The sequence below is a fragment of the Lonchura striata genome, chromosome 9 (genome assembly GCF_050655825.1).
Source record: "Lonchura striata isolate lonStrDom1 chromosome 9, ASM5065582v1, whole genome shotgun sequence".
Lineage (NCBI taxonomy): Eukaryota > Metazoa > Chordata > Aves > Passeriformes > Estrildidae > Lonchura > Lonchura striata.
Genome location: NC_140711.1, coordinates 24,846,528 through 24,871,367, shown reverse-complemented (window position 1 = coordinate 24,871,367; position 24,840 = coordinate 24,846,528). Strand labels below are relative to the sequence as shown.

General features: G+C 40.3%; 2 protein-coding genes across 8 annotated transcripts in view; both read left to right on the top strand.

Moving 5' to 3' along the window:
• The window catches only part of PIK3CA (phosphatidylinositol-4,5-bisphosphate 3-kinase catalytic subunit alpha), a 42,226-nt gene extending 27,211 nt beyond the window's left edge, over nucleotides 1–15,015 (top strand). For all 4 annotated transcript variants that reach the window (XM_021544337.3, XM_021544338.4, XM_085587999.1 and 1 more), the window contains exons 10-21: nucleotides 3–127; nucleotides 480–561; nucleotides 1,032–1,196; nucleotides 1,757–1,860; nucleotides 2,555–2,726; nucleotides 3,023–3,129; nucleotides 3,634–3,755; nucleotides 4,297–4,375; nucleotides 5,185–5,355; nucleotides 5,583–5,700; nucleotides 5,867–6,018; nucleotides 7,182–15,015. In XM_021544337.3, coding sequence (XP_021400012.1) covers nucleotides 3–127; nucleotides 480–561; nucleotides 1,032–1,196; nucleotides 1,757–1,860; nucleotides 2,555–2,726; nucleotides 3,023–3,129; nucleotides 3,634–3,755; nucleotides 4,297–4,375; nucleotides 5,185–5,355; nucleotides 5,583–5,700; nucleotides 5,867–6,018; nucleotides 7,182–7,452 — 1,668 coding nt within the window. In that variant the 3' untranslated portion in view covers nucleotides 7,453–15,015. The remainder of the gene's footprint in view (nucleotides 1–2; nucleotides 128–479; nucleotides 562–1,031; nucleotides 1,197–1,756; nucleotides 1,861–2,554; nucleotides 2,727–3,022; nucleotides 3,130–3,633; nucleotides 3,756–4,296; nucleotides 4,376–5,184; nucleotides 5,356–5,582; nucleotides 5,701–5,866; nucleotides 6,019–7,181) is intronic.
• A 3,612-nt stretch (nucleotides 15,016–18,627) lies between these two features.
• ZNF639 (zinc finger protein 639) lies at nucleotides 18,628–24,668 on the top strand. 4 transcript variants are annotated; one of them, XM_021544341.3, is made up of 6 exons: nucleotides 18,628–18,745; nucleotides 19,719–19,822; nucleotides 20,195–20,271; nucleotides 20,802–20,897; nucleotides 21,765–21,899; nucleotides 22,176–24,668. In XM_021544341.3, the coding sequence occupies exons 3-6, from the start codon at nucleotides 20,214–20,216 to the stop codon at nucleotides 23,321–23,323; spliced, it is 1,437 nt and encodes a 478-aa protein (XP_021400016.1). In that variant the 5' UTR covers nucleotides 18,628–18,745; nucleotides 19,719–19,822; nucleotides 20,195–20,213; the 3' UTR covers nucleotides 23,324–24,668. The 4 variants fall into 4 exon arrangements, with proteins under 4 accessions (XP_021400016.1, XP_021400015.1, XP_085444116.1 ...); XM_021544340.3 differs by lacking the exon at nucleotides 18,628–18,745 and adding an exon at nucleotides 18,934–19,162; XM_085587990.1 differs by lacking the exon at nucleotides 18,628–18,745 and adding an exon at nucleotides 18,934–19,162 and having other exon boundaries at nucleotides 19,686–19,822.
• The last annotated feature ends 172 nt before the right edge of the window (nucleotides 24,669–24,840 follow it).

Here is a 24,840-nt window from a genome sequence, read left to right as displayed (position 1 = left end):
AGAGTAACAGAATAGCTCGGGATAGTGAATTAACAGAGAGTGACAAGGAGCAACTGCGAGCCATTTGTACCAGAGACCCTTTGTCTGAAATCACTGAGCAAGAGAAGGACTTCCTCTGGAGACACAGGTATTGCAAATCAAAACCCAAACCAAAGAAAAAACCTTCTTGGCATAATCAAACTTCACCCCATTCATTCCAAATTTGTCATGGGTTTTGCTCCCTTTTCTTCCATGCTGAGGAATTGGTGTTTTACACAAATCTTGTAAAGCAATCTGCATTGTGTGGTTTTGTTATAATCATCTGGAGAAAAGTAAGTTGTTGAATGAGCTCCCATTTTCCTTATTACTGCAGTTTTACATGCATGGATGGATCCTGATAGCACCTTGCTGACAAAGGAAGAAAAAGGTGCAAGGCTGTGGGGTTATCAAAGCAGAAGTTTTGTTCAGTACATGCAGCTTTTCTTTTTCCTCTTTTGCAGACACTATTGCGTGAATACTCCAGAAATTCTACCCAAATTACTTTTGTCTGTCAAGTGGAATTCTAGAGATGAAGTGGCCCAGGTAACATAAAGCACTGAAGAAGTGCTAGATTTTGAAGAAGCTTTAAAATATGCTATTTTAAAGAACTTCTGGAAGTTAAAAGCATATTATGTGTGCATGATACATTGAATGAATAGTTGGAGTTGCCACTATGATTGACAGGTGTCTCTGGTCCATAGTTCTTGATCTTTAGCCCAGTCTGGTCTTAAGATTTCCTCTTGCTGGCATTACTCGAATCCCTCTTATGCTGCCAACCTGTCAGTTAGAGTTAAATGTGAGGCTTTGTTTTCATTCTTTTTAGAGTGGCTAAAACAACAAAGTCAACAGGCAACTAATACCAGATTGTTGATTGAGAGGAACAGCAATTAAACAGCTTCTACTCAGATGTAGTTTGTGTCTGACAATGCCTTCTAATGGCATTAAAGCTAATGTGTTACAGCTTCTTCCTGAGCAGTGCAAAGTTGTAATGTGCTTGTTCTTCTTGCCCTCAGATGTACTGCTTGGTGAAGGACTGGCCCTCAATCAAACCAGAGCAGGCCATGGAGCTGCTGGACTGCAATTACCCAGACCCCATGGTGCGAGCGTTTGCAGTTCGGTGTCTGGAGAAGTCCCTGACCGATGACAAACTGTCTCAGTACCTAATCCAGCTGGTGCAGGTACTGAGCATATTTTGGCATGTTTGTTGTCTTGTGTATATCCAGTGATCACAGGGGCTTAAAGTACAGCAAAAGTTAAGTTGTTGTGAAAAAGAGGTCATCAGAAGTGTGTTTGCTTTGTGGATTATTTAGGAAGAGGTGCAATGTTAATTTTTCTGTAGTGCTGTGGTTTTGCTTGTTGGTACTTAAATGCCAACATTCTGCAGAGATGCAAGACTGTTCCACCAACTGGAACAGGCAGCTATTTCAGCTGTCCTAACATATGGGAAAGGATGAGCAGAAGCATCTTCTCAAAATTTTGAGCAAGTTGAGGCTAAAATATTTGGTAACAGAAAAGCAAGCATCAGATGGTAAGTTCCTGAAATAGAGGCAGCCAGTGAACAGTTGGCATATATTGTTCAAAGCCTAACACATGCAAATATTAATACCAAGATCAGTCATTCCAGAAAAAAAAGTAAAACGTAGATGGCTTTTTATTTAACTGCCTTTAATTTGTATATTGTTCACAGAAATAATGACTGTATCTGTTTTTTTAAAATTTTCTCTTTATACTTAACTAGGTCCTGAAATATGAGCAGTATTTAGATAATCAGCTTGTGAGATTTTTACTCAAGAAGGCACTGACCAATCAAAGGATAGGACACTTCTTCTTTTGGCATTTAAAGTAAGCTTATTATCATGTTAAGGGGTGGTGGGCTTCCTATTAGCTGTAAATTATTATTTATTCTAAAGGTTTCACATACTAAATATCCTTTCTTAGAAAAACATTACCACTTTAAATAAAGATTGTGTTATACTGGTTAAGAGTTTGAATACATAGTTTGGTGGCAGAAATCATGCCTTGTAGTTTCAAAAGTTACTTGATAGTACTTGGATTTGTACTTTGTTTTTATCTAATGATGTTTATTCTGAAAACAAGGTAGTCTGAGACTGCTGAAAGTCTCCCATATTGTTAGCTACCTGATGCCCCATCTATTTTTTCAGAAAACTTTACAAATATATGAGACCTAAAGAAAGCCACCCAGTTCAACAAGGTAAAGCTTTGAAAAATGACTAGTAAAAGCTTTATTTTTACTTCCTTATTAAAGGCTTCTTATAGAGCTTGATAGCTCAATCTGCAACATATTGGGTTGTATCTAGACGTCACCTAAAAATTCTGTTCTATTTCTGACCAGAAATAGAAGCAAGGCATCTTTGCTGTACTGTTTTCTACTTGCCTCGGTGTCACCAAGGATAAGGGAGGGGATTGTTTGAGGGGATGTATTTTAGGACTCTATGAAGATATCACAAGTACAGCTTCATTTTTGGCACCTCTAAGTGGTCTTGTCTCTAAGCTGTAACTATTCCTCCCTGTGTAGGTCTGAAATGCACAACAAAACTGTCAGTCAGAGGTTTGGTTTACTTCTGGAGTCCTACTGTCGAGCATGTGGAATGTACCTGAAGCACCTGAGCAGGCAGGTGGAGGCCATGGAGAAGTTGATTAATCTCACAGATATTCTCAAGCAGGAAAAAAAGGATGAGACACAGAAGGTATCAAAAGTGCTGCTGTTTAGTCACAGGAATTACTTCGATCAACGAGGAAAGTTTTAATGCTAATTTCAGTAGGTGCTGTTTCCTGGGGAGCTGCAGTATTTTCTGTGCAATGCCCTTGTCTAGCTCTCAAGGCAACAGAACTAAAGTTAAAGGTTTCAATTTGTGTAATATGTAGCTGGGCTGTACTTAGATAAGAACTGTGCAAAACCATGCTTGAAAACCAAAGCTAAAATCTGATACCTTGATTTACATGTAAATAATGTTCTCAAAACCTGAATGTGCTTATTGATCAGGTGCAGATGAAGTTTCTTGTTGAACAAATGAGACGTCCAGATTTCATGGATGCCTTGCAAGGTTTTATCTCTCCTCTTAATCCTGCCCATCAACTAGGAAACCTTCGGTATTGTATCCACTTTTGAAATTTGTCTAAATGCTTAAGTAAATGTTTAGTAATGGTAATAATAACAGTGTTGAGGTTGACTGTTAAATTAGTAGATGTCAGTATCTCCAAAGTGCACTGAATAGAATTTGTAGGAGAATAATCCGTAAAGAATAGAGTCGTGTCAATCTAATGGTTTAACAAACCAGGGAACGTCACCTTCAGTTGTTCATTTAAGGTGCCAGGAATTTCAGTCCTTTTTCCAGTTGTCAGAAGCTCATATTGCCAAAGGAATTTTTACAATATTCCCTTACAACACAACCCTTCTGTTGGTCTTGGCAAACATAGCATTTACTAATTTAAGTTTGAATCTGAAAGTGAAAATGGTGGATTGTCAGTCATCTTTGCATCTTTAATTTGGTGCTGGTTCAGAGGTTGACCAACACAGGTAGAACTTAGCAGTATTAGAAAAATATGGTACAAGGATCAAAGTATGCCTATTTCATAGAAACCTTTCTCTTTTAGGCTTGAGGAGTGCAGGATAATGTCATCTGCAAAAAGGCCGCTGTGGTTGAACTGGGAAAACCCAGATATTATGTCTGAATTGTTATTTCAGAACAATGAGATAATATTTAAAAATGGAGATGGTAAGGAAAGATAAGTGTAATTCAAAAGCTATATACCTGTCTCTTTTCCTAACCTTTTACTTAGTGTTTTTATAAGCTTATAAAATACATACATTAAAAAAAAAAATCAGCTGAGCAAAGCTATTTTCTTTTACAGAAAAATTAAGCATAGACAGATGAGTATTTATCTCAGTCACGTACAAATTTTATATGTTCTAAGATGCTCATGATACTATTAAATATTTGTTCTTTTATCGGAACACAATACTATTTAATATTTGTCCTTTAAAATTGTAAATGTCTTCAAGATATTACAGGTGTGTAAACTGTGATTCCATTGTCCTGGTTTTAGGGTATGTTTTTAAAATCACCACTATAAGTTTATACTCATTTTTTACTACCTACAACCTGCTTTTCTGTACTGAGGGAGCAAAATCTGCACAAAACCACGCAAACCTTTAGACGTCTTTAGACGTAGTTTTGGGGGGAAAGGGAAAGTAAGATCTAACCAAAGATTCTGGTATTACAAAATTTACAAATTTAATGTGTTTGACTATTTCAGACTTGCGTCAGGACATGCTGACACTTCAGATAATTCGAATTATGGAAAACATCTGGCAAAATCAGGGTCTTGATCTCCGGTAAGCATTAGAGGTCATTCCCAAGTAATGCTGATCTTAACGGTTTTGGCGTTAGTTTGTTCCCAGAGATTGCTTCTGTTTTCCCAAGGGTAATAAATGCTATAAATATACTTTTTTTTTTTTGTTAACTAAACTACTGGATTTTATAAACATGAGATCATATTTGAAAAATACTTAATTCTCATTCAAGCGGGTCTGAGTGAGCTGTGTACAAGGAATCGATACAAGAGCCAAAGTAGCCACACTGTGGCCAAGTGATTGTGTCCATAGGTTTGGCTTTGAACAAAGTGCCAAATCCTCAGCCCTGCTGAGCAGTGACTCTTTGTAGTTGGTATCTTCACTTCAGTTCACATTTCCCAGTCTGCATGAGCTTCTCCACCTCCAGACAGTCTGTGGGTGCAGCAGCTTCTGCAGGGCATCCAGGATAAACTGTTCTGCTTCTGGAAAACTGTTCCTAGACAGATTACACCTTCAAATTTGTGTTTGCTGCGTGGTATGTTTTTAGGTGGGAATGAAGGGAGCTGCCTATGCACTGTCTAGAAAGCCCCAGTTTTCATTTCCTTATCTAGGCAAAAGGACCTGTTGGTTTATGTTATCTCTCATGGGACACAGTTTTGTCTCCAGTACTGTAATGAGTGGCATAATTAAGCCTTTGTCCAAGAATGGTTTGCAGAATGGCTAGTCTTTAAGACATGGGGAACTGTAAACAGATAGAGGAATCTGCAAAAGTATATCCTCTCCCACCTCTTGCCACCATTCTCTATAAAGGAGGAAAAAACCCAACAAAACAATGAACCTTTGTCTTCCAGGATGCTGCCCTATGGTTGTTTGTCGATCGGTGACTGTGTGGGACTCATCGAGGTGGTGAGGAGCTCTCACACCATCATGCAGATTCAGTGTAAAGGAGGCTTAAAGGGAGCACTGCAGTTCAACAGCCATACATTGCACCAGTGGCTCAAGGACAAGAACAAAGGAGACATGTGAGATTGCCTGTCACCTCTTTTTCTTGGCCATGTGCTTCTTTTTGATTGAAACTTCAAGACAACTAAAGTTCAGCAAGTGCAAGATTATGTCCATAACTACATCAATATGGTTATGGTTTTGTTGTCTTTTTTACCTGTCCTTGTTTGCTCTTTTGCAAAAGAAAAATGTGCATGTCTGTGTTACTAGAATATCTGAGGGAAGTGTCTTCTTTTTTGTTGAATAGGTATGATGCAGCTATTGACCTGTTTACACGTTCTTGTGCTGGCTACTGTGTTGCCACCTTTATCCTGGGCATTGGTGATCGCCACAACAGTAACATCATGGTCAAAGATGATGGACAAGTAAGAGATGTTTTCTGAAATCATACCCTAAGGTCATCCTCACTTTGGTGTGAGTTTGTTTTGGAAAAAAAAAAATTTTTGGAATTATAACTAAATGATCAATTTTACTGCAACTTCATTTAAACAAGGAATTATTAATCTTAAAATACCTTTCTGTCTCTCCAAGCTGTTTCACATTGACTTTGGGCACTTCCTCGATCACAAGAAGAAAAAATTTGGTTACAAAAGAGAGCGTGTGCCATTTGTCTTAACACAAGACTTCTTAATAGTGATTAGTAAAGGAGCCCAAGAATGTACCAAAACAAGGGAGTTTGAAAGGTGAGCTTTCTTTTATGCATTTAACTTCCAGAGTGTTTTGTACCTAAAATGCACTTTAGTACTGGTGACCTTTAATAATTAGACCTTTTACTGAACAGTAGTCTTTTAATTGGCTTGCAGTGGGAATGTTCTAGTTTCTCAGTGGAAGATCAGCCATCTACTTGTAAGTCAGTGGGTAATCTTAGCACTTACATGACCTTTGGTCCATGAAATCTCACTTGAGATTTGCAGGGTCAGTATACATGGGAATAAAGATGGTAATTTTTCAAACATCTGATATTTCTTTGACTTTACACTTAAAACCCTCTTGAGATGGCAGAACTGCAGCTATTGATAATTCTTAAATGTTGGGTGTTGTGTGCATCAGAGCCTTGCTGGTCATCCAGCCATATTTCTCTCTCCTATAGCAGTTCTGATATCAGCTCTTCAGCTGGCCTGTGTAGTTTGTGACAATGGCCAGAACCTGCTGAGCAAGAACTTTAAAATAATAACAGTAAAGAAATAAATCTGTTGCTGTAGTCATTCTTAATATCTCTTTCCAACAATCCAGTCTTTGAGAGTTTTCAATTTTAATCTTAATTTAATTATGTTGATGGCAATGGAAGACAGAATTTGAATTATAGTGTCTTTCTGAATACTGCAGTGAAGCTCTTTTGCATTTTTCCCCTAACCTGGGTATTTCTTATCCAGTGTGATATAGTAAATGCCCCTGTTTTCAGTGCATTCTTCAGAGTACCTAAAGAGTAACAGTTGCTGCCTTTGTAAAACTACAGGAGAAATGCAACTCTGAAGATAGCCAGGAAAACTCTCATTTTAGCAGTGTGTCAGAAAATACCTTTTGAAATCTGAAATGTCAGTAGCAGTGACAAAAATGGCCCTGTGAGCTCACAAAAATTCCTGTTGAACAGTTGTGTGAATTGCAGATGGAGTTTAAGACTAGAAAGCCTGTCTTTGGATGTTGTATTAGTCTGACCACTATTAATCCTTACACAAATAAACTAAGTAGGAGAATGAGTGCATCTTCTCAGCTACATTATGGTGTTCTTACTAGACTAAGACTGCTTTTTTAGCATCTGGATACCTGTAAAACTGTTTTGGAGCTGAAGCAGTGATAGGCATGCAGTAGAGCAATGCACTGAGCTTTTTCCCCCTGTCTCTTCCAGGTTTCAGGAGATGTGTTATAAGGCTTACCTAGCAATCCGACAGCATGCCAATCTCTTCATCAACCTTTTCTCCATGATGCTTGGCTCAGGAATGCCAGAACTGCAGTCCTTTGATGATATTGCATACATTCGAAAGACACTTGCATTGGACAAAACTGAGCAGGAGGCTCTTGAGTACTTCATGAAGCAAATGAATGATGCTCACCATGGTGGCTGGACAACAAAAATGGACTGGATCTTCCACACAATAAAGCAACATGCTTTGAACTGAACTGACAGCAAAGAAAACAAGAACTGATACCCAGCTTTGTGGGTACTGCACTGTTAATACCTGTTAGCAGCAAAGACTGGTTGCATAGGAATTGCACAAACCATGAACAACATTAGAATTTATTGCAAGAAAAGCGATGAATTGTTCAGACAACTATTGGAAAATGATGTAAAACAGGGTTTCAGATAGCACTAAAATTATAAACTTAAAAAATTAAGCTTTAGTACAATGTGTGCAGGGACCTCGATGAATTAGAGAGATGGGCAATCACCAAGTGTATGAAGTTTAACAAGGGCAAGTGCCAGATTCTGCACCTGCAATGGGGCAATCCTGGTTGTGTGTATGGACTGGGGAGTGAGAGGCTGGACAGCAGCTGCAGAAAGGGACCTGGGGGTCCTGGTCGATGGCAAGTTGAACAGGAGCCAGCAGTGCCCTGCAGCCAGGAGGGCCACCTGTGTCCTGGGGGCATCAGGCACAGCCTGACCAGCTGGGCAAAGGAGGGCATTGGCCCACTCTGCTTTGCACTGGGGCAGCCTCACCTTGAATACTGCAGGCAGTTTTGGGTGCCACAATCTAACAAGAAATTAAGCTGTTAGAGAGTGGCCAAAGGAGGGACACAAGGATGGTGAGGGGTCTGAAGGGGAAGCTGTATGAGGAGCAGCTGAGGTCACTTGGTCTGTTCAGCTGGAGGAGACTGAGCTTAGACTTCATCAAGGTCTGCACCTTTTTCATGAAGGGAAGTGGAAGCACAGGTACCAATCTCTTCTCTCTGGTGACCAGTAATAGGACTTGAGGAAATGGCATGGAGCTGAGTCAGGGGAGGTTTAGATTGGATATTATGAAAAGGTTTTTCACCCAGAGGATGGTTGGGCACTGAACAGGCTCCCAGGGAGGCGGTCACAGCCCCAAGCCTGACAGAGTGTTTGGACACGGCTCTCAGGCCCAGGGTGTGATTCCTGAGGTGTCTGTGCAGGGCCAGGAGTTGGACTCTGTGATCATTGAGGGTCCCTTCCAACTCAGCATATTCTATAATTTGATGATTCATGTTATGCCTTAAGCTCAGAAAGGTAAACTTGGAAGAATGTTTCCTTTTCTCATTTGATAAGATAAATTAGAAGGAAAAAGAAAATAGTGCTAATGTGAACATAAGAGTCCATCATGTCTTACCTTACATCTGGTACAGCAGGTGGAGACTGCTGGATTGTGAAGAATGGAAAGAGAATTCAAGTGATAGCAAATACTTAAATGCAGCATAGTTTAAAGGGAAGAACTTTGAAGCTCAAAGATCTAAAAACATTAGAGGACAGTGCCTTTTAAATGTGCTCAGAGGCATTAACATTTGTGGGATTTGGGTGGCCCTTTGATTTCTGGGTCCGTCATCTGCAGAGTTTCTGAAAGCAGTAGGAAATAAGCCCGCTCAGTATGGTGTTTCTTCTGCTTGGTATTTCTAGGAGTGCGATTCATACTTTCACAAAGAAACTCCCTACCATCTCCAAAAACTGACTAACCTGGAAATTGAATGGTCAGAATTGGGTTTAGTGCAACAGAGAGCTGTAGTGTTCATCTTAGGTTTGCTTTAATCTAACTTGAACTGAATAGATTTTTTTCATACATGTTTTCCAGAACCTAAAGAAAGGTGAGTTATTAAAATTATTGAAAGATTATTTTTTTATAAAGGCTATTTATATAATAGGAACTATTATTAATATATATTCTTTATTTACCTGATTTGTCCAATATTAACTCTCTTAATTTTGCAACCCAGTTCTATCTGTCCAAGACTCCCGTTTTCATTAATGTCACTGAAGGTGACCAGACATACTCCTAGGACCAAATTCAGCCCTAGTGAAAGAGGACACAAGTACCAGTGAAGTAGTGGGAATATACCCACTAAAGCCAAAGGTGAACTTGGCCTAAGTCTCTAAAAAACTTTTGGGAATCACTTTTTGCATTACTGAAGTGATATGCTGGCTATCCCAAGAATGCTCATTTAAACCCTCAGAATTTGGGTCTACCATTTCTCCTCTTTTTTCCTCCTTTGGAAGTGGTTGTTGAATCCAGTAAGATATATCAGAAACAGCAATTTAGGTTTTCAATATGATCAATAATTAGCAGTTCAGCAGACAGATATGTTGGCTAGCTCAAAGCATGTGGAGTTACCAAACATTTTATAGCTTTGTCTGTTTTGTGTGTGTGTAATATATATTTGTAAATCTAGTTGTTGTCCTTTAACACAATTACAATGTGTGCAATCAATGAAATTGGCACTGTGTTTTGAAACTGTTCAGAGTACCAAGGATTTCGGACTGCCCTTATGCACAACTTCAGGTAGGACTGTTTTTCTAATTCCTAAACAGTTTTTTTTTAAAGTTAGCAAAGCCCATAATAGTTCTGTGGGTGATGTTCACCCTAACATTTTAAACTTGCTAGATTGGCAGCACTTGAATTCCAGAGGTTTGGGGCTTTTGGGGGTTCAGCTTGTTCACTTGCAAACACACACCGAGGTGCCACTCAGAAAGTGCAATACCACGTGTAATGTAAAATATGCTGGCAGTTGGTGTTAGACTAGAATATAAGCATATAAATAAACTGTACTTTGTGCAGGCTGTACTGATGAGGTAATGAGTGGTTGGCTTCATTTAGCAAATTGTAATATATTAAAAATGTGCAATCAATTACGTTATGAAAGACTTCGGGGATTGTAAAGCCAAGGCTTTGGTTTTCAAGACACTTTCAGAGTCAGCATCCTGCAGCTGATTACTGCATGCATGGATACTTGATGTTGTGGGGGGAAACCTGGTTTTGTGAAAACTACAGAAGCTCTGAGAATAGTATGGGAAATGTGAAGTTTTATTTTCTTAGCTCTATGAAATATTTTGGAGTAGTCCAATAGACTTCCCATTGCTCTTTTTATTGACTGTTACATACTCCTTTTTGTTCATACGAATATTTTAACTCCTGCTAAGCTTGGTTGTACTTTCTAGAGCAAAGTTACCCTTGTATCTATTACTTTGCAATCAACACACAATAATGGTTTAGCTCTTAAAATGGATTAGTTTCAGTTTAAGTTTAGTTCACAAAATCTGAAACCCTGTTGGCTATAATTCTTAATTTAACTGAGTAAAACTGTTGCACAGACATCACATTAGGTGCTATATTATCCGTATTTATCTGGTGTTGAAACAATGCTTTACCTCGTTTATGCAAGAAATGGTCAGCCTTTTTCAGCCTGGGTGAAAAGATCAACTCAAATTTATTGGATGTTATGAAGCCAAATTTGTTTGTACATTGCCCCTTCCTAACCCTTCTGTAAATATGAGTATAAATATCTTTCAGTTAAGCACAGTATTCTGCACCCTTTTTGCCCAGACCAAGGTATGAGGAGTCAGGCTCTGTTTCCGAAGTTACTCCAATGAAATGTTGTGCATAAGCTCTAGAAGTTATTATGAGAATCAAATAGTAAAAGAAAGGAAACCTCAGAGTAGTACATAATGCAGTTACAATAATATAGACATAATACAGTTAAGGATAATTGTAGGCTTTCAACAATTTTTTTTAACAAGTAGGAGAAGCTCTTGGGCTTTACCCAGTTCTTTGCATAACCAGGATGGGCATTTGAAAAACATTCTGCCAGTGTTTCACAGAAAACAACAATCCTTTTCTCAGTTTCAAAGTGTTGAACCCTAATTACTGTATCCTGCCACAGCAGTTCTGTGCTGATGTAACTTCACTGAGGATAGTGGAGGCACTGTTTGCTTACCCTGGTGGAAATGAGAGGATGTCATCTGCTCCCAGTATCAGAAAGAAGATCTGCTTGCAGACCATGAAAGCACTTGTAACTGAGTCCTAGTTTTTATGGAAATAGCTTGGAATTTGGCTTATTTTTAACTATTCCCACATCATGGAGATTTGAAAATTCTCCCTTTGTTCTGGGAATCAGATGCACAAAACACTAAAGTAGTTTATTTTGGGCTTGAAGTGAATCTGGTCACCTTGCTCCTGCAGAACTTGTAAGATTGCCAGAGCAAGGAGCCCAGGACTGGGCCATGTGTTTTATCACAAAGAATTAGGAAATGGTGTTTTAGTGAAATAAAATTTAAAACCAGTAACTTTTTCAGCTGTGAAACTGTGTTTGATATAATGACAGAACAGGCTGCTGCATATTAGTTTTACTTAGAATTACATTCATTGCTTTCCTAAATGTAGCAGAAAAAGTACCTGTACTGATTTTATATATGCATACTTCTTTGTCTGAAAGGGTGCATTAGTAGTTTTTACATAGATGAAACAGACTTACAGTATAACTTTTAAAATTTTTTTAAAAGGCTTTTAAATAAAACCAGAATTGTAGGTGGTTTGGCATCTTGTGAAAAAGATATGAGCCTGCATATTGAAGACAATATAGAAATTACCAGGTTTAAAATAACTTTGTAATGACCCTGCTGTTGGTGGTTTGGCAAGTTTTTTGTGGGTATTAATCCAATTTTCCTTTTCCTGTAAAGTATTAAATGCCCTTTAGTGGTCAGTTGCCCACGTTTGTTGACAATTTGAAGGTATTGTCTTTGCTTTGTCATTATATAACTGGCATGTTCAAATGTCTGTTCTTAATAGTCATTATGAATTCCTCCTGTTTTGCATGTCTGTACAGGTTGCAGACCTGGGCTGGACCCATTCAAAAAAAAAAAAACCAAATATCAGAAATGCCACTTGAAATTACTATTTTTGTTGATGTCTTTGACATCTTGAAAATACTTCAAGTTAATGAAAACGGTGTGGTATTACAGAAAGAATTGTAACTTGCTGCTTCTAGGTTTTTTTTTAACTTCTTTCAATTCTTTTAGTTTTACTTGAATGGAAGAACCACACATGTTTTTTAAAAACACTATATAGCTGTGGATGTTGTTGCAGATTGTTGTTGAATCCCAATTTAATTTTGCAATACATGTTTCATACAAATAATGAATTTGCATCTTTTTATTTTGTGCTGGAAGTTGTCTCAGTTTAGGAAAGGCTCTGGCTGTCCAAAATGATGTGTAGCTTACCACCCCATCAGCTGGTATTGGTTTGGGGTTCTTTGTTTAGATTTACTTTTTTTTAACCTGTGTTAATGAAGGCAAGCCAACTGGAAATTGGCTATAGAAGTTCTCTATTTGCATACACTAACCAAACCCATAGGTGCTCTGCTCTGAGAAATTCTGATTTCACTTCATGCTGATACAACACTCACTTCATTGGAATTGCTCTGGATTCACAACAGCATATGAAGTCAGAATTAGGCTGTATGTATATCAGAGTTCCAGATTATTTATTTCTATGATTCAGTATGAAAGGTTCTCTTAAGGAGGGGAATGTTTAGTAGCAGCCCAGTTAAACGCTTATTAATTTTACTTTGAAATAGTCTTTATTAAAAGTAGCCTTTTCAGCTCTCCAAAAGTACAGTAATCTTGTCTACAGTTTGTTTCATTCTTGACACTTCAATATTTTTTTTCCTTGCTAGCTTAAATGTTTCCTCTTCCTACTTGTTTGTAGCATACAGACCTGTTGAACCTACATTCAGGAAAAATCACTGTTCTTCATTTGCCATACAGTGTTCTGGACATCTGAGCTTTATGGGATAGACTCTGAAAAGTCTGAGCTCTTGCTGTGTTAGTGCTCCTGACTCAAAGCCAGAGGTGAATCCCTCTGTCCCTTCTCTTCTCTCTCCAGCACCCCTCTGGGACATGCCCAGAGCGTAAGAACATCAAAAATATTTGTAAGAGAAGATCAATTGAAGCAATGTTCTGCCTGTACTTTGAAGTTGGTGTCCCCACTGGTTTGTGTACATGTCTTTTAAGTGTCCTTACTGTCATTTCTGTATGTGATGCAATATTTCTGCAGCAGAAGGAAGGCAAAAAATACACTCTACTGTCTTGATTCTTTTTGAAATTCTGGTGCCTGATTCCCAGTAGTTATTAAACTGCTTCAGGAGCCATTCAGTTCAGTGTAACTGCATTATTTTGTCATGCTCCTCTTCCACACACAACTAAACCTGACTTAATTGTATTGCTGAAGTCACTGAAAGCCTAATTCAGGCAGAAGGTGTTTTTTTCAAGAATCTTTGTGTTTGTTGTAGTTTAGTTAATTCTTGTGAGCCAAAATATGGATATTCATAGTTGGAATCTCATTCTGCCTTGTTTCTTTAACTATTTTTAATCTGTTTTCAGGCTTTATTAATAATGTTCTATATCCTGAATTATCAACTGCCCCAGGCTGTCCAAAATTGTCTGTTTCATTCGGGGCTGAGGAATGAAAAGATACATATTAATCTTCTTATCTTATAGCAGCTGTGGTCCAAATTCTTCATTTCTCATGTGAAGATAAATGTGTGATCTGTTATCTGGGACTATCATCCTTTCTCTTTACCCCCTTGCACCTCTTCAAGTTTTAACTGTGAATATCCACTACACTATGAAAATCTACTTCCCTGGTGAAGAGAAGGGCTTTAAATATATACGGCTGCAGTCTGAAGTTCTGGATTCTTGGGTTTGAAATTTTGTAAGTATTGTTGTCATTGTAAATGGCAACACAACTGCAGAATTTTCACAGAACCATTGAGGCTGGCAAAGACCTTTGGTGTTCATTTAGCCCAGACACCCTGTTCAAAGCAGAGTCAGCAATAGAACAGGATGCCCAGGACATTGCCTAGCTGGGTTTAGAGTCTGTCTGAAAAAGAAGAACACACAGCCAATTTTTTTTCATAATGTTTATATGAAATGTCTTCTATTCCACTGCCTGTTGTCCTGTCAGTGGGTACTTAGAAGAGCTTTGCCTGTCTTTATTCTTCCCTACCAAGTATGTATGTACATTGACCAGAAGCCCCCCAGGCTTTCTCTCTGACCAGGATCCCAATCCCAGCCCTCTCCTCTCCTGTGCATCCCCTTGGCAGCCCTTCACAGAGCCATTCCAGCACATTCACGTCAGGTTTGGACTGGGAGCCCAGTGCTCCAGGGGTGGCCTCAGCAGTGCTGAGCAGAGGGGCAGGCTCCTCCTAAGGCAGCCCAGATCCTGTTGGCATTTTGGGTACAAGGAGAGCCCAGGAGGGTGTCAGCTCTCGATGCTTCTGTGTAACTTCACTGAAGTTGAGAGCAGTTGCCTGTCTGCATCAAAGGGAAAGTAAAAACCCCACCAGTGCTTCAATTATCTTTTCAAAATGAGACAATTACCTTTGAAATAACCACTACTGGGGCAGGGGGGATGTTGCCATGTGTGTGTCATTCTGTGATAAAGGTCTGTGGTAAAGTAGGTAGAAAGCAAGACATTTTTAGTAACAATGGGCCAAAAAGTATTTAAGATACAGCAAGATGCATGTGTTGTCATACTGAGAATAGTCTTGCAGTACTTTAAATAAAAAAAACACAACCCCTTTTTTAACCCTTCTGCTGTGCTACTCAAGTAACAAAAGTCTGCCTATGATACTTATTGTAGTTCATGTTCATGGGAAACTGTAAAAAGTCTGCTTTTTATTTATCTTTGCGGTCTGTATCATGCTGTTTATTAAAAGAAACTACTTTGGTTTTTATCACATTTTTGAGTGTTAATGTATATACTAACAACTAAATTAAAATTATATGGTTGGTACACCTGTGAATTCTGAAGTGAAGATTTAAGGAATATTCAGTCTTGGTGTGTGATTTGGTGTTGCAGCTCTGCCTTTGAAAAAGGCTAGAAGAAAGGAAATGGAAATTGCATACCTCAGTTAATTTGGAGGGAACATAAACAGAAATTGCATTAGTTGAGGGTGAAAAGTCCAATATGTGTGTGGCATTTGTTCTTGTAAACGCTGATCCTCAAAATAAGTAATTTTATTTTAGTTTTAGACGTGGGCTGTAAAAATCTGTGACAAGAAAGATGATGTTATTGAAGTGTTTCAGCTTGATGGTTTACATTCCCTGCTACATCAGTCTGGTTTTAAAAAATAGCTTCATGCTTTCATTACAAAATAATAATTTTAAAAAACAAACAAACAAGGTTATATTTTTGTATCCAATAGAGTGACAAACGTATTTGAGGAAATTATTCACTGGCAGTATAATAGCATGAGGTTGCAAAGGAGCTCCTCCTGTGACTATGTTGGCCTACTTTGGACGCCAGCTGCTAAGGATTTGAGTTCTCTTGTGAGGATTTCACTTTTTTTGGAGGGATGAGGCAAGTTTTTAATCAAGCCCCTTCCAAAACATTTTTGTCCCCAGTCAGTTCTAAACTTTGTACTGGTCGGTTCTGTTTCAGGTCACACTGCCCAGCTTTGAGAGGGGCTGTGTACCAGCAGGTGCTCAGTCTGTGCTGGACCAACCCTGTAATAAAAGATGGACATCATCATCCTTACATTTATTTTGAAGCTTCAGAAGAGCTGTGGTCTGAAAAGTATGGCTGAGGCTTTGGAACTAGCTACTTCAATAACCTGAACTAACAGGTTAAACTTATGTTTATTATACATAAGGTGAGTTTTACCCTTACCTAATAACTAGGAAATGGTTGTGAGTGGCTACAGCTGTGTGTTAGTTGCACAGGATGGTTCAGGATAAGAGGATCATCAGCTCTTGCTCAAACACAAATTTTAGACTTTACTGTCTTGTAGTGCCAAGGTGTGATTTTTGTGGTAGTTCTAAAGTCTAAACATGAAAAAAATCACAGAAAATTTGCAAAATAATGCTGGTGAAACAAGAAAGATTTGCAATGTGGGCAGTTTGCTTTAGCATGGGAATCTCAGTAAGCCCTCCTGATTTTATGCTCAGAAATCAGTCTGTTTTCCAACCTGCCTTGGAAAGACTCAATCTAAACTCTGAACCCATGTAGCAAAAGAGCAAAGAACCTGATGCTAGACAAGACACCTCAGGTAACCTCCTACATGTCCTTTTAAACACTAACAAGCCTACCTCCAGTGAAGGTTATCCTCATGAGCTGTGCTAAGTGCTTTCATTGAAGAAAGGGCTTACCCCATGCTTATTTTGGTCAGGATACATCCCCACTAATTGAAATGAGCATCATCTATGTTGTCCATTTAAACAAGAATGTGAATGTCACATGGGCTTTTCTCTGTTTTCAGTTCTGAGTGATTAAAACCTCACCCAGAGCTCTCTCAACATCCCAAGAACGTGGTGGTTTAAAAAAAAAAGACTAATTTAGACTAATTTAGGCTTTTCCGTCTAAAGCATTGATAGCTCTGTTTGATGCCTGTGACTTTGAACTGGATCTGCAGCTTCAAAGGGGATCCTCCTCAGATGTTCTTCTACTCAGAGCCTTGTCTTTTTATCTGACATAAGTGGTGTTGGGCTGTGCCGCGTTGGGTGGAGAATAAATCAGTCCAAAGGCACAGAAAATGCTTTGGTCCGCCTGAGTTTGCCTCACAAGCAAGACTGAATTCAAAGCAAAGGCTTGGGTTTGGTTTTTTTCCCCTCTCCCTTTGCTGTGTGTGGATTTTAGGTTCTCATCACTGCCCTCCGCTGGGAACTGGGGAAAGCGCTTTCCTGACGCTTGTATGGAAAACATTTCGGTGAATAGAGGGAGAGGTACGTGGGCATCCGCCCTTTTGGGTGGCTACAGTCAATCTGTGAGACCTTTAACACAAGCTGGTCTGGGGAAACCTCAGCAACCATGGCTGGAATAAAAAGCAGAGAACAAACTGAACTGGGAGACCAGCATCTTGTTTGATTGGTAACTCAGTGCAGGAGATTGTAGGCATACAACATTTATTTTGTGCCAGCAAAAGGACACCTTTAGTTCTACTTTGCTGCTTACCACCAAAACTCCTGTGTGATCATAGCATGAAGCTCTTTCCATCTGACTCTAAGCAAGTCACATTACCCTAAAGACATATTTCCAGCCTCAGGACAAAGGCTAAAGGCAGGATTTTATAGACAGAGTAAGTCTGGTTTCATTTGCCAGATAATGAATAACACTAAGGCCAGAAGATGGGTATGGTTTCTTTTTTTACTAATCAGTAGAGCAACACCATTAGGGATATTGTGGATTCTCTGCTAATTCAAAATTTTTTCAGAGAAGTAGGTAAATTCAGAGCAAAACAATTCAATGAATACAACACTTAGCAAAATTCCATAAGTTATTTTAAGTCATGGAAATAAGGGACTGTTGTGGCCTCATGTCTTCAAAATTATTGAGGTATTTTTTAAAATAGTAAGATGCTGTTTGTTCTGCTTTGTGAATCAATACCATTTGGTGCTTTGTCCTGTGGCATGATAAAAAGATTAAATAAGCAAAAAGGGATGTGACTGTAAATTTGGAAAAGAGAGTGATGCTTATTTTAATTTTCAAATCCTTATTTATACATATTTCACAGAATCATAGAACTGTTAGTTTTTGAAGGGACCTCTGGAGATCATCCAGTCCAAGGCACGGTCACCTGGAGCAGGTAACACAGGAACACATCCAGGTGAGTTTGGAATGTCTCCAGAGAGGGAGAACCCACACCCTCCCTGGACAGCTGTCCCACTGCTCTACCATCCTCAATGTGAACACGTTTTTCCTCATGTTGAGGCCAAACTTCTTGTGTTTTGGTTTATGGCCATTGCTCCTCATCCTGTTGCTCGGAACCACCAAAAAGAGTCTGGCACCATCTTCTGGCCCCTGCCTTTGAAATATTGATGTGCATCGATGCGATCCCTGCCGGGTCTCTTGCCCAGGCCCATCCCAAAGTCTCTCCACAAGAGACACTCACAAAGCTTTTGTGCCTCCCGGGACCCTCTCCAGCAGCTCCCTGTCTTTCTTGTATGTATTTCGTTATTATACTGTATATCTTTATGATATGATATTTATGATACACTTTATATTGACTCTCCTATACAGCAGCGTCTATACTGACACACAAACTAAAGTTGAGCTTTACGAGGTCCCGGCTTTGCCACCACCGTCTGACGTGTGTAAAAGCGGAGCGCTGGCGCTGCTCTGAAGCAGCCTTACGGGCTGCCGGCCCGGGCGGGGTGTGTGTGGGACGGGGCCGTGCGGACGGGCCGGTGCGAGGCCCGGCCGGGGCCTCACCGCGGGCCCGCGCTGTCGCCATGGCGACGGGCGGGCGCCCGCTGCCGGCAGGGGGCGCCGCGCACGGCGGCCGCTCTCCCCTTTCCCGCGCCGCGCCCGCGGAGCGGCCGCGCCGGGCCCGGAGGAGCGGGGCGGGCGGAGCGGCCGCGCCGGGCCCGGAGGAGCGGGGCGGGCGGGACGGCCGCGCCGGGCCCGGAGGAGCGGGGCGGGCGGAGCGGCCGCGCCGGGCCCGGAGGAGCGGGGCGGCTCTGCCGGCCGGCAGGTGAGTCCCGGGAGCCGCGGGGCGGGAGCCGCCCGTGCCCGGCCCCGCCGGGAGCAGAGCCGTGACTCACGGCCGGGCCCGCGGCTCCCGGCGCGGCCCCGGGCCGGGCCCTGTCCCGGCGCCCCTGGGCCCGCGGCTGCGCGGCCGCCCGGGGCGGGGCGGGGCGGAGCCTCCGCCGCGCTCCCGCCGGGGCTCCCCGCGCGGCCTCCGCGCAGGCCGCGGGCCGCTGGGATCCGGGTTCTGGGGCCTGCATCCCGCTTTTCTGGGCCGGGAAAGGCGCTGGAAGAGAGCCCGGCTTGCTGCCCCGCGGGCCGGGCCGTGCAGAAAAGGTTGAGCTTTTCACGTGCGGTACCTGGGGTGAGACTTGCGGTGTCAGTGCGCTGTCGGTTCTTCCCTTGCAATCACAGAAAATCACAGGTGAGAGTACTGATACTTCCAGATCACGATATAACGTTAAAATCAATTATTTTTTCATCTCCTGAAATAAAATTTTAGTACAGAAAATATTTAATCTCAGGAGAACACCGCTGACTTGATCGGGGCCCTTTTTTCCCTCCTTTCACCTCCGGTGCATGGCACTGACTGCAGAAGATCCTGGGCCCACAAGCGCTCTTCAGTTACGGCAACGTGCATCACATTCCTTGTTTGCAGCCTTTTCTTCCTCAAGACTGTTTGTCCCATATATAGCTCAAATATTTGTGTTGCATTTCCAAATATTTTTCTGCTCTCAGGAGCTGGCAAGTGCAGCAAAGCCAACTTACCTGAGACAAAAGAAAAAGAAATACAACAGTGCATGGACCATACTAATTTTGATGCTCTTAATAGAAATTAATATCGACTTCTTGTGTTGCTTTCTAGCTTCAATTTTCATAGATTTGTTCTTTGTAGTATTTGTATCACTTGTATCTGATTGTGTTTTTTCTATTTTGTGCTACTAAAGTTCTGAGCAGGTTAAAATGCCATCTCTCCGTAGGTGAAAGTTGTCTTGAGCTGATGCATTAACTACGTTTGGAAGCTGTGCAGTCACCAGCTTCTTACCTACTCTGCTTCCTGATACTGAAGAGTCTAGGATTTTTGGTAAGAGAGCATGACTGTGTTAGTATTTTAAACAATAAAACTTGTTCCTGAAGGGCTCTGCCTCAGAATGTCCTGTCTCTGGTGAAAAGGGTGATTGAGAGAGGGCTTGTAGATGACCCTTGGTGCTGGAGTTCTGACTTGTCTGTCTTGTAGGTGAACTTTTTGCTCCAGGGCAGGAATGTGAAACTGGACTTCAGCAGCTGTGTGTATTTAGTGGGTTCTTATCAAAATGGGCTGGGGGCAAGAAGGGGGAGTGGGAAAAAACTTTTGTCTTTGATATACAGGTTTTCAAAATGCTGGTATTGTTCCATAAGTTTCTGAAAGATAAACTAGATAAAGCCAGTCTAATTCTTTAATGTTTTTACTTTACAGTTCATGTAGACTGTTCAAAATGAATGAACATCCTAAAAAGAGAAAAAGGAAGACTCTGCATCCTTCTCGTTACTCAGGTCAGTTTAGAGCTTTAGTTATGTACACTTTAGTAAGTTAATCTTTTTTCTCAGAAAAATTAACTTTACAAGAAGGGACCATTTGTGCCAACATGTGGGAAAGCAGTGACACAAAGGATGAGATAAGAAATCTTGGCTTGAACGGGCAGCAGCACTCTGCAGGCTCCTTTGTTGGGCCACCTTGAGCCAATGCACCTGAATGGTTTGTTCTGTACTCCTGCACATGGGGGAACTGGCTTTAGCTGCAAGTGAAGGTGATTCTGCTTCCACAGAGGGGAGGAATTCTGTAAAAGTTGGGGGGTTTAGAGAGGAATGTTTAGCACCAAACAGACCACACACTTGTCAGTGTCCTCAGTGGGAGCAGGGACCTGATACTTCGAACATCAGGGCAGCAGCTGGAAGGTGTAATCACAACAGGAATTCTTGCAAAACAAGTAAAAATGTGAAAAGAATTTTCATTAACAAGAAATATATCTGTAGCTACAAGAAGACATGAGTACTTAGGTGTTTTTGTTGATGTTTTCTTTTAGATTCTTCAGGTGCAAGCAGATACATAGACAACAGTGGAATTTTTTCTGACCACTGCTATAGTGTCTGTTCCATGAGACAGCCAGATACAAACAGAGGTAAGACTATGTTTTGGGGTCTTGTTCTGTAGTTCTTTATTAATGTTCCTATTCATAGAAGCAGATAGAATGCACCATATATAGCAGGTGATTTCTGAGTGTCCTTGTGATTTGATAGGCCTTAGACTGGTGGGAGGTTGTTTGTTAGTTTTCACAGAAATGCGGTTTTCAAAGTAGAAGAAGACCCTTCAATTTTACGTTTATAACGGTGATTAAAGTATTTCCAATACTCACTACCTAGGTAGCAAAGTTGATGAGTTCAGATGGAAATTACCAACAGTTGCATTGAATTGTATTTGTACCTGGCAAAACAAAATGCCTTTTTATAAAACATCCAATAGTGGGTGGAAAGTTAGCAGAGTAAATGTGATGGTGGATTTTTAGTTTATTTAGGGTTTTTTATTTTATTTATTTATTATAGTCTATTTAGTTTCCTTTTCGCTTTAATAATTAATGATAAAGTCTGCACAAGTTTTAGAAAGTATCATATTTTAAAACTCAGTGTCCAGAAATATTGAAGAATAGTTTTTAAGTTGTGTTTTTTAAATGTAACATTTTATTTAAGGATTTTAATTTTTTTTCTGTATAATCAGCAGAGTATTTTCAGTAGTATATTCAGTATTTTTTGCTGAAATCTTCTAGACAGATTTGTCACTTTTTGAATTATTTTGGGGTTTTTTGCATGTCTGGAAATAATTTTCAAGGTATTTGTTGTTACTTTTTTAAAATGTAGGTTATTATGTGCTTAGTATATAACGATAAATTTATGCAAATAGAATAAATAAACAGTAAGTAAGGTCTATGACTAAATTCAGGAATCAGGATGGGAGAAACTATGAGAATGAAATGCTTCCCTTCCCTTTGCAGGAAGATTCCACAGTCCTGTGCAGAGCCTGGACACGGATGATGACGGGAGTCCGGTGCATGCCGGGAGCTCTCACTGGAGCGGGCCACACTCAAATGTTGGGATGCACTGCACAGACCCTAAAAAGAAGGATAAAGGTAAAGGCCAGTGTGTTTGCAGATGAGGTGCTGGGAGGTTGGAGAGCCCAGCTGCTGCTGGCTTTTTGTAGAACTTCCTTTCTTTGACAGAAATGCTGAAGAATTTATAGTTTCTGGTATTGCTTTGTTAGCTGAAAATACATCATGGTCTGGCAGGGAAAAAATAACTGGTCATTGCATTTGAAAGCTGCTGCAGCTGACTGAAAAGTTAAAAATGGGCCCAGGTGTTTTGTAGTGGTTTTTTTCCAACCTTCTACTATGTATTTCCTTCTGCAGATAAAGGTGCTAACAATGGAATGTGCAGAGACTTATGTGACTCACCTATATTCAGTGACAGCCCCACAGAAGAAGAGAAACCTCTAGATATCCAGACTGTAGAAATTTCTACAACAGAAGTGAATGCAGTAGAAGTTCATGATATAGAAACACAGACTGTGTCACCTGAGAAGCTGGAAGCTGAGGACCTTGAGGAAATCCCTCTGGAGACCTGTAAAATCTTTGAGAAGAACCAGGCTTTGAATATCACAGCTCAACAGAAATGGCCCTTGCTGAGAGCCAACAGCAGTGGTCTGTACAAGTGTGAGCTCTGTGAGTTCAACAGCAAGTACTTCTCTGATCTGAAGCAACACATGATCCTGAAGCATAAGACATGTACAGACACTCATGTCTGTAAAGTTTGTAAAGAAAGTTTCTCCAGCAAGGTGCAGCTCATTGAACACGTAAAACTACACGAGGAGGATCCATACATCTGTAAATACTGCGATTACAAAACGGTGATTTTTGAGAATCTGAGTCAGCACATAGCAGACACTCACTTCAACGACCACCTTTACTGGTGTGAGCAGTGTGATGTGCAGTTCTCCTCCAGCAGCGAGCTGTACCTGCACTTCCAGGAGCACAGCTGTGACGAGCAGTACCTGTGTCAGTTCTGTGAGCACGAGACGAACGACCCCGAGGATCTGCACAGCCACGTGGTGAACGAGCACGCGTGCCGGCTCATCGAGCTGAGCGACAGCTACAACAACAAGGAGCGTGGCCAGTACAGCCTCATCAACAAAATCAGTTTTGACAAATGCAAAAACTTCTTTGTGTGCCAGGTGTGCGGCTTTAGGAGCAGGCTGCATACAAATGTCAACAGGCATGTAGCTATTGAGCACACCAAAATATTCCCTCATGTTTGTGATGACTGTGGGAAGGGATTTTCAGGTATGTTGGAATATTGCAAGCACCTAAGCTCTCATTTATCTGAAGGGATTTATTTGTGTCAATACTGTGAGTATTCAACAGGACAGATTGAAGACCTTAAAACTCATTTGGATTTCAGGCATTCAGCAGATTTGCCTCATAAATGTACTGATTGTTTAATGAGGTTTGGGAATGAAAAAGATCTTCTAAGTCATCTTCAGATACATGAGACGGTGTGATTGCTTTCTTTCCCCGTAATCAATTTGTTAGAATTGGAATTAATTTCCAGTCACTGGAATGTGATATTAAATACAATTTTAACAGCAATTGTACATTTCTAATGTTTTCGTCTTTATATCAGCAAAGCATGTATAGCACTTGGTGTTGTGAATTCCTTGTCTAGGGGTTTCAGTAGGAATAATCACATTTACACTGTGATGGATCAGATTTTGGGGGGAGGGACAGTGGGAGTAATTGCATGTTGTGATACCAGTTCTGGTGGTCATCCTGCTCTTTTCATGTCTAGTGTACAAGACCAGTTCTCTTGAGTTTAAAAAGGCACAAAAACAAAGCAAATATCTAATTCCATGTTTCAATAATGCAGTACTGGTCTCAGTTCCACATCCAGCTCATTTTACCCTGTGTGGTAGCAGGTCATTGCACTGGTGTTTAGCAGTAGCACTGGCCTGCCAAAGATAAGGGTGCTCCAGAAGTTCCCAGGCATGGACATCTCCAGATTCACATACCAGCCTTCATTTCCCACCTCATGCTCCTGATAAACTTTTTCAATTGTCCTGTTTTTCTCCTGGGATACCTTTCTGACCTCACTGTTCACTTTGTTCTGTGTTTAAGTCCCATCTGTGGGACTGTCCAACATGAGTACAACACACTCTTCCACATATGTACTGCATGACTCCCACATGATATTCCCTTTATTTACCTTCAGTTCTTTTAATGCACTGAGGAGACACACATTGCTTGGGTTTGAATTGGATCAAGTTCTAAAGAATAATTGCGAAAGGAATTTGCAATGATCCTGCTGAGAATGTACAAAATTAATTTCTTACATAAAATCCTAATACAGCTCTCACTGAAATTATGGATGTCACCAACCTCTGACTAGAGAAAACTTCTAGTAATCTATATTATTGTAGTAATTCTGTATATTTATAATTATCTTTCCACCACTAGTAACTTGAGAAATGTTATTTTAACTCTATAAATTTTAAATTTCTATAAATGGGCTTAAAAGACTGGTACCTAACAAAATTTTTACTAATGACTCTCAAATTATTTCTCACATTTGTTTATATTATACAAAGCACTATCCTACCATCGTAATCATTAGAAGTGAGTTTTTACAGTTCATTCTGTAGCTCTTTATATGAGTGGATACTTGGACAGATAAAAAAACAAAGAGTGGGGTCACTTAGATCATGCTAGATACCATGGTGGAAATGCCCATAGTAATTACTGGTGGAGTTTACATTTCTTTCTTCATTGATTGTAAATTGTAATGTAAGATTGTCTAATGCAAGCTTTGTATAGAGATAATTAATGTATCAAACATTTCTCGAGCAGTGAGATTTGGTGTTATCAGCTTCAAGGCATGCAAGGGTCTTTGGATTTGATTTTTAAAGCTAAGGATAAAACTTGGCTGAATGTTATCGACTAATGGAAGTTCTGATTTCCAGAGAAGTATTTCTGGAAAGTCTATGAACCACTTAGTGTTTATTTTGTTGTGAGAAGCAAGACC

Coding starts and splice junctions, on each gene's coding strand:
- ZNF639 (XM_031505615.3), top strand. CDS start 20,178: ATGTTTTTACTTTACAGTTCATGTAGACTGTTCAAAATGAATGAACAT. Junction 20,272..20,801: donor GCATCCTTCTCGTTACTCAG/GTCAGTTTAGAG, acceptor GTTTTCTTTTAG/ATTCTTCAGGTGCAAGCAGA. Junction 21,900..22,175: donor CCCTAAAAAGAAGGATAAAG/GTAAAGGCCAGT, acceptor TTCCTTCTGCAG/ATAAAGGTGCTAACAATGGA.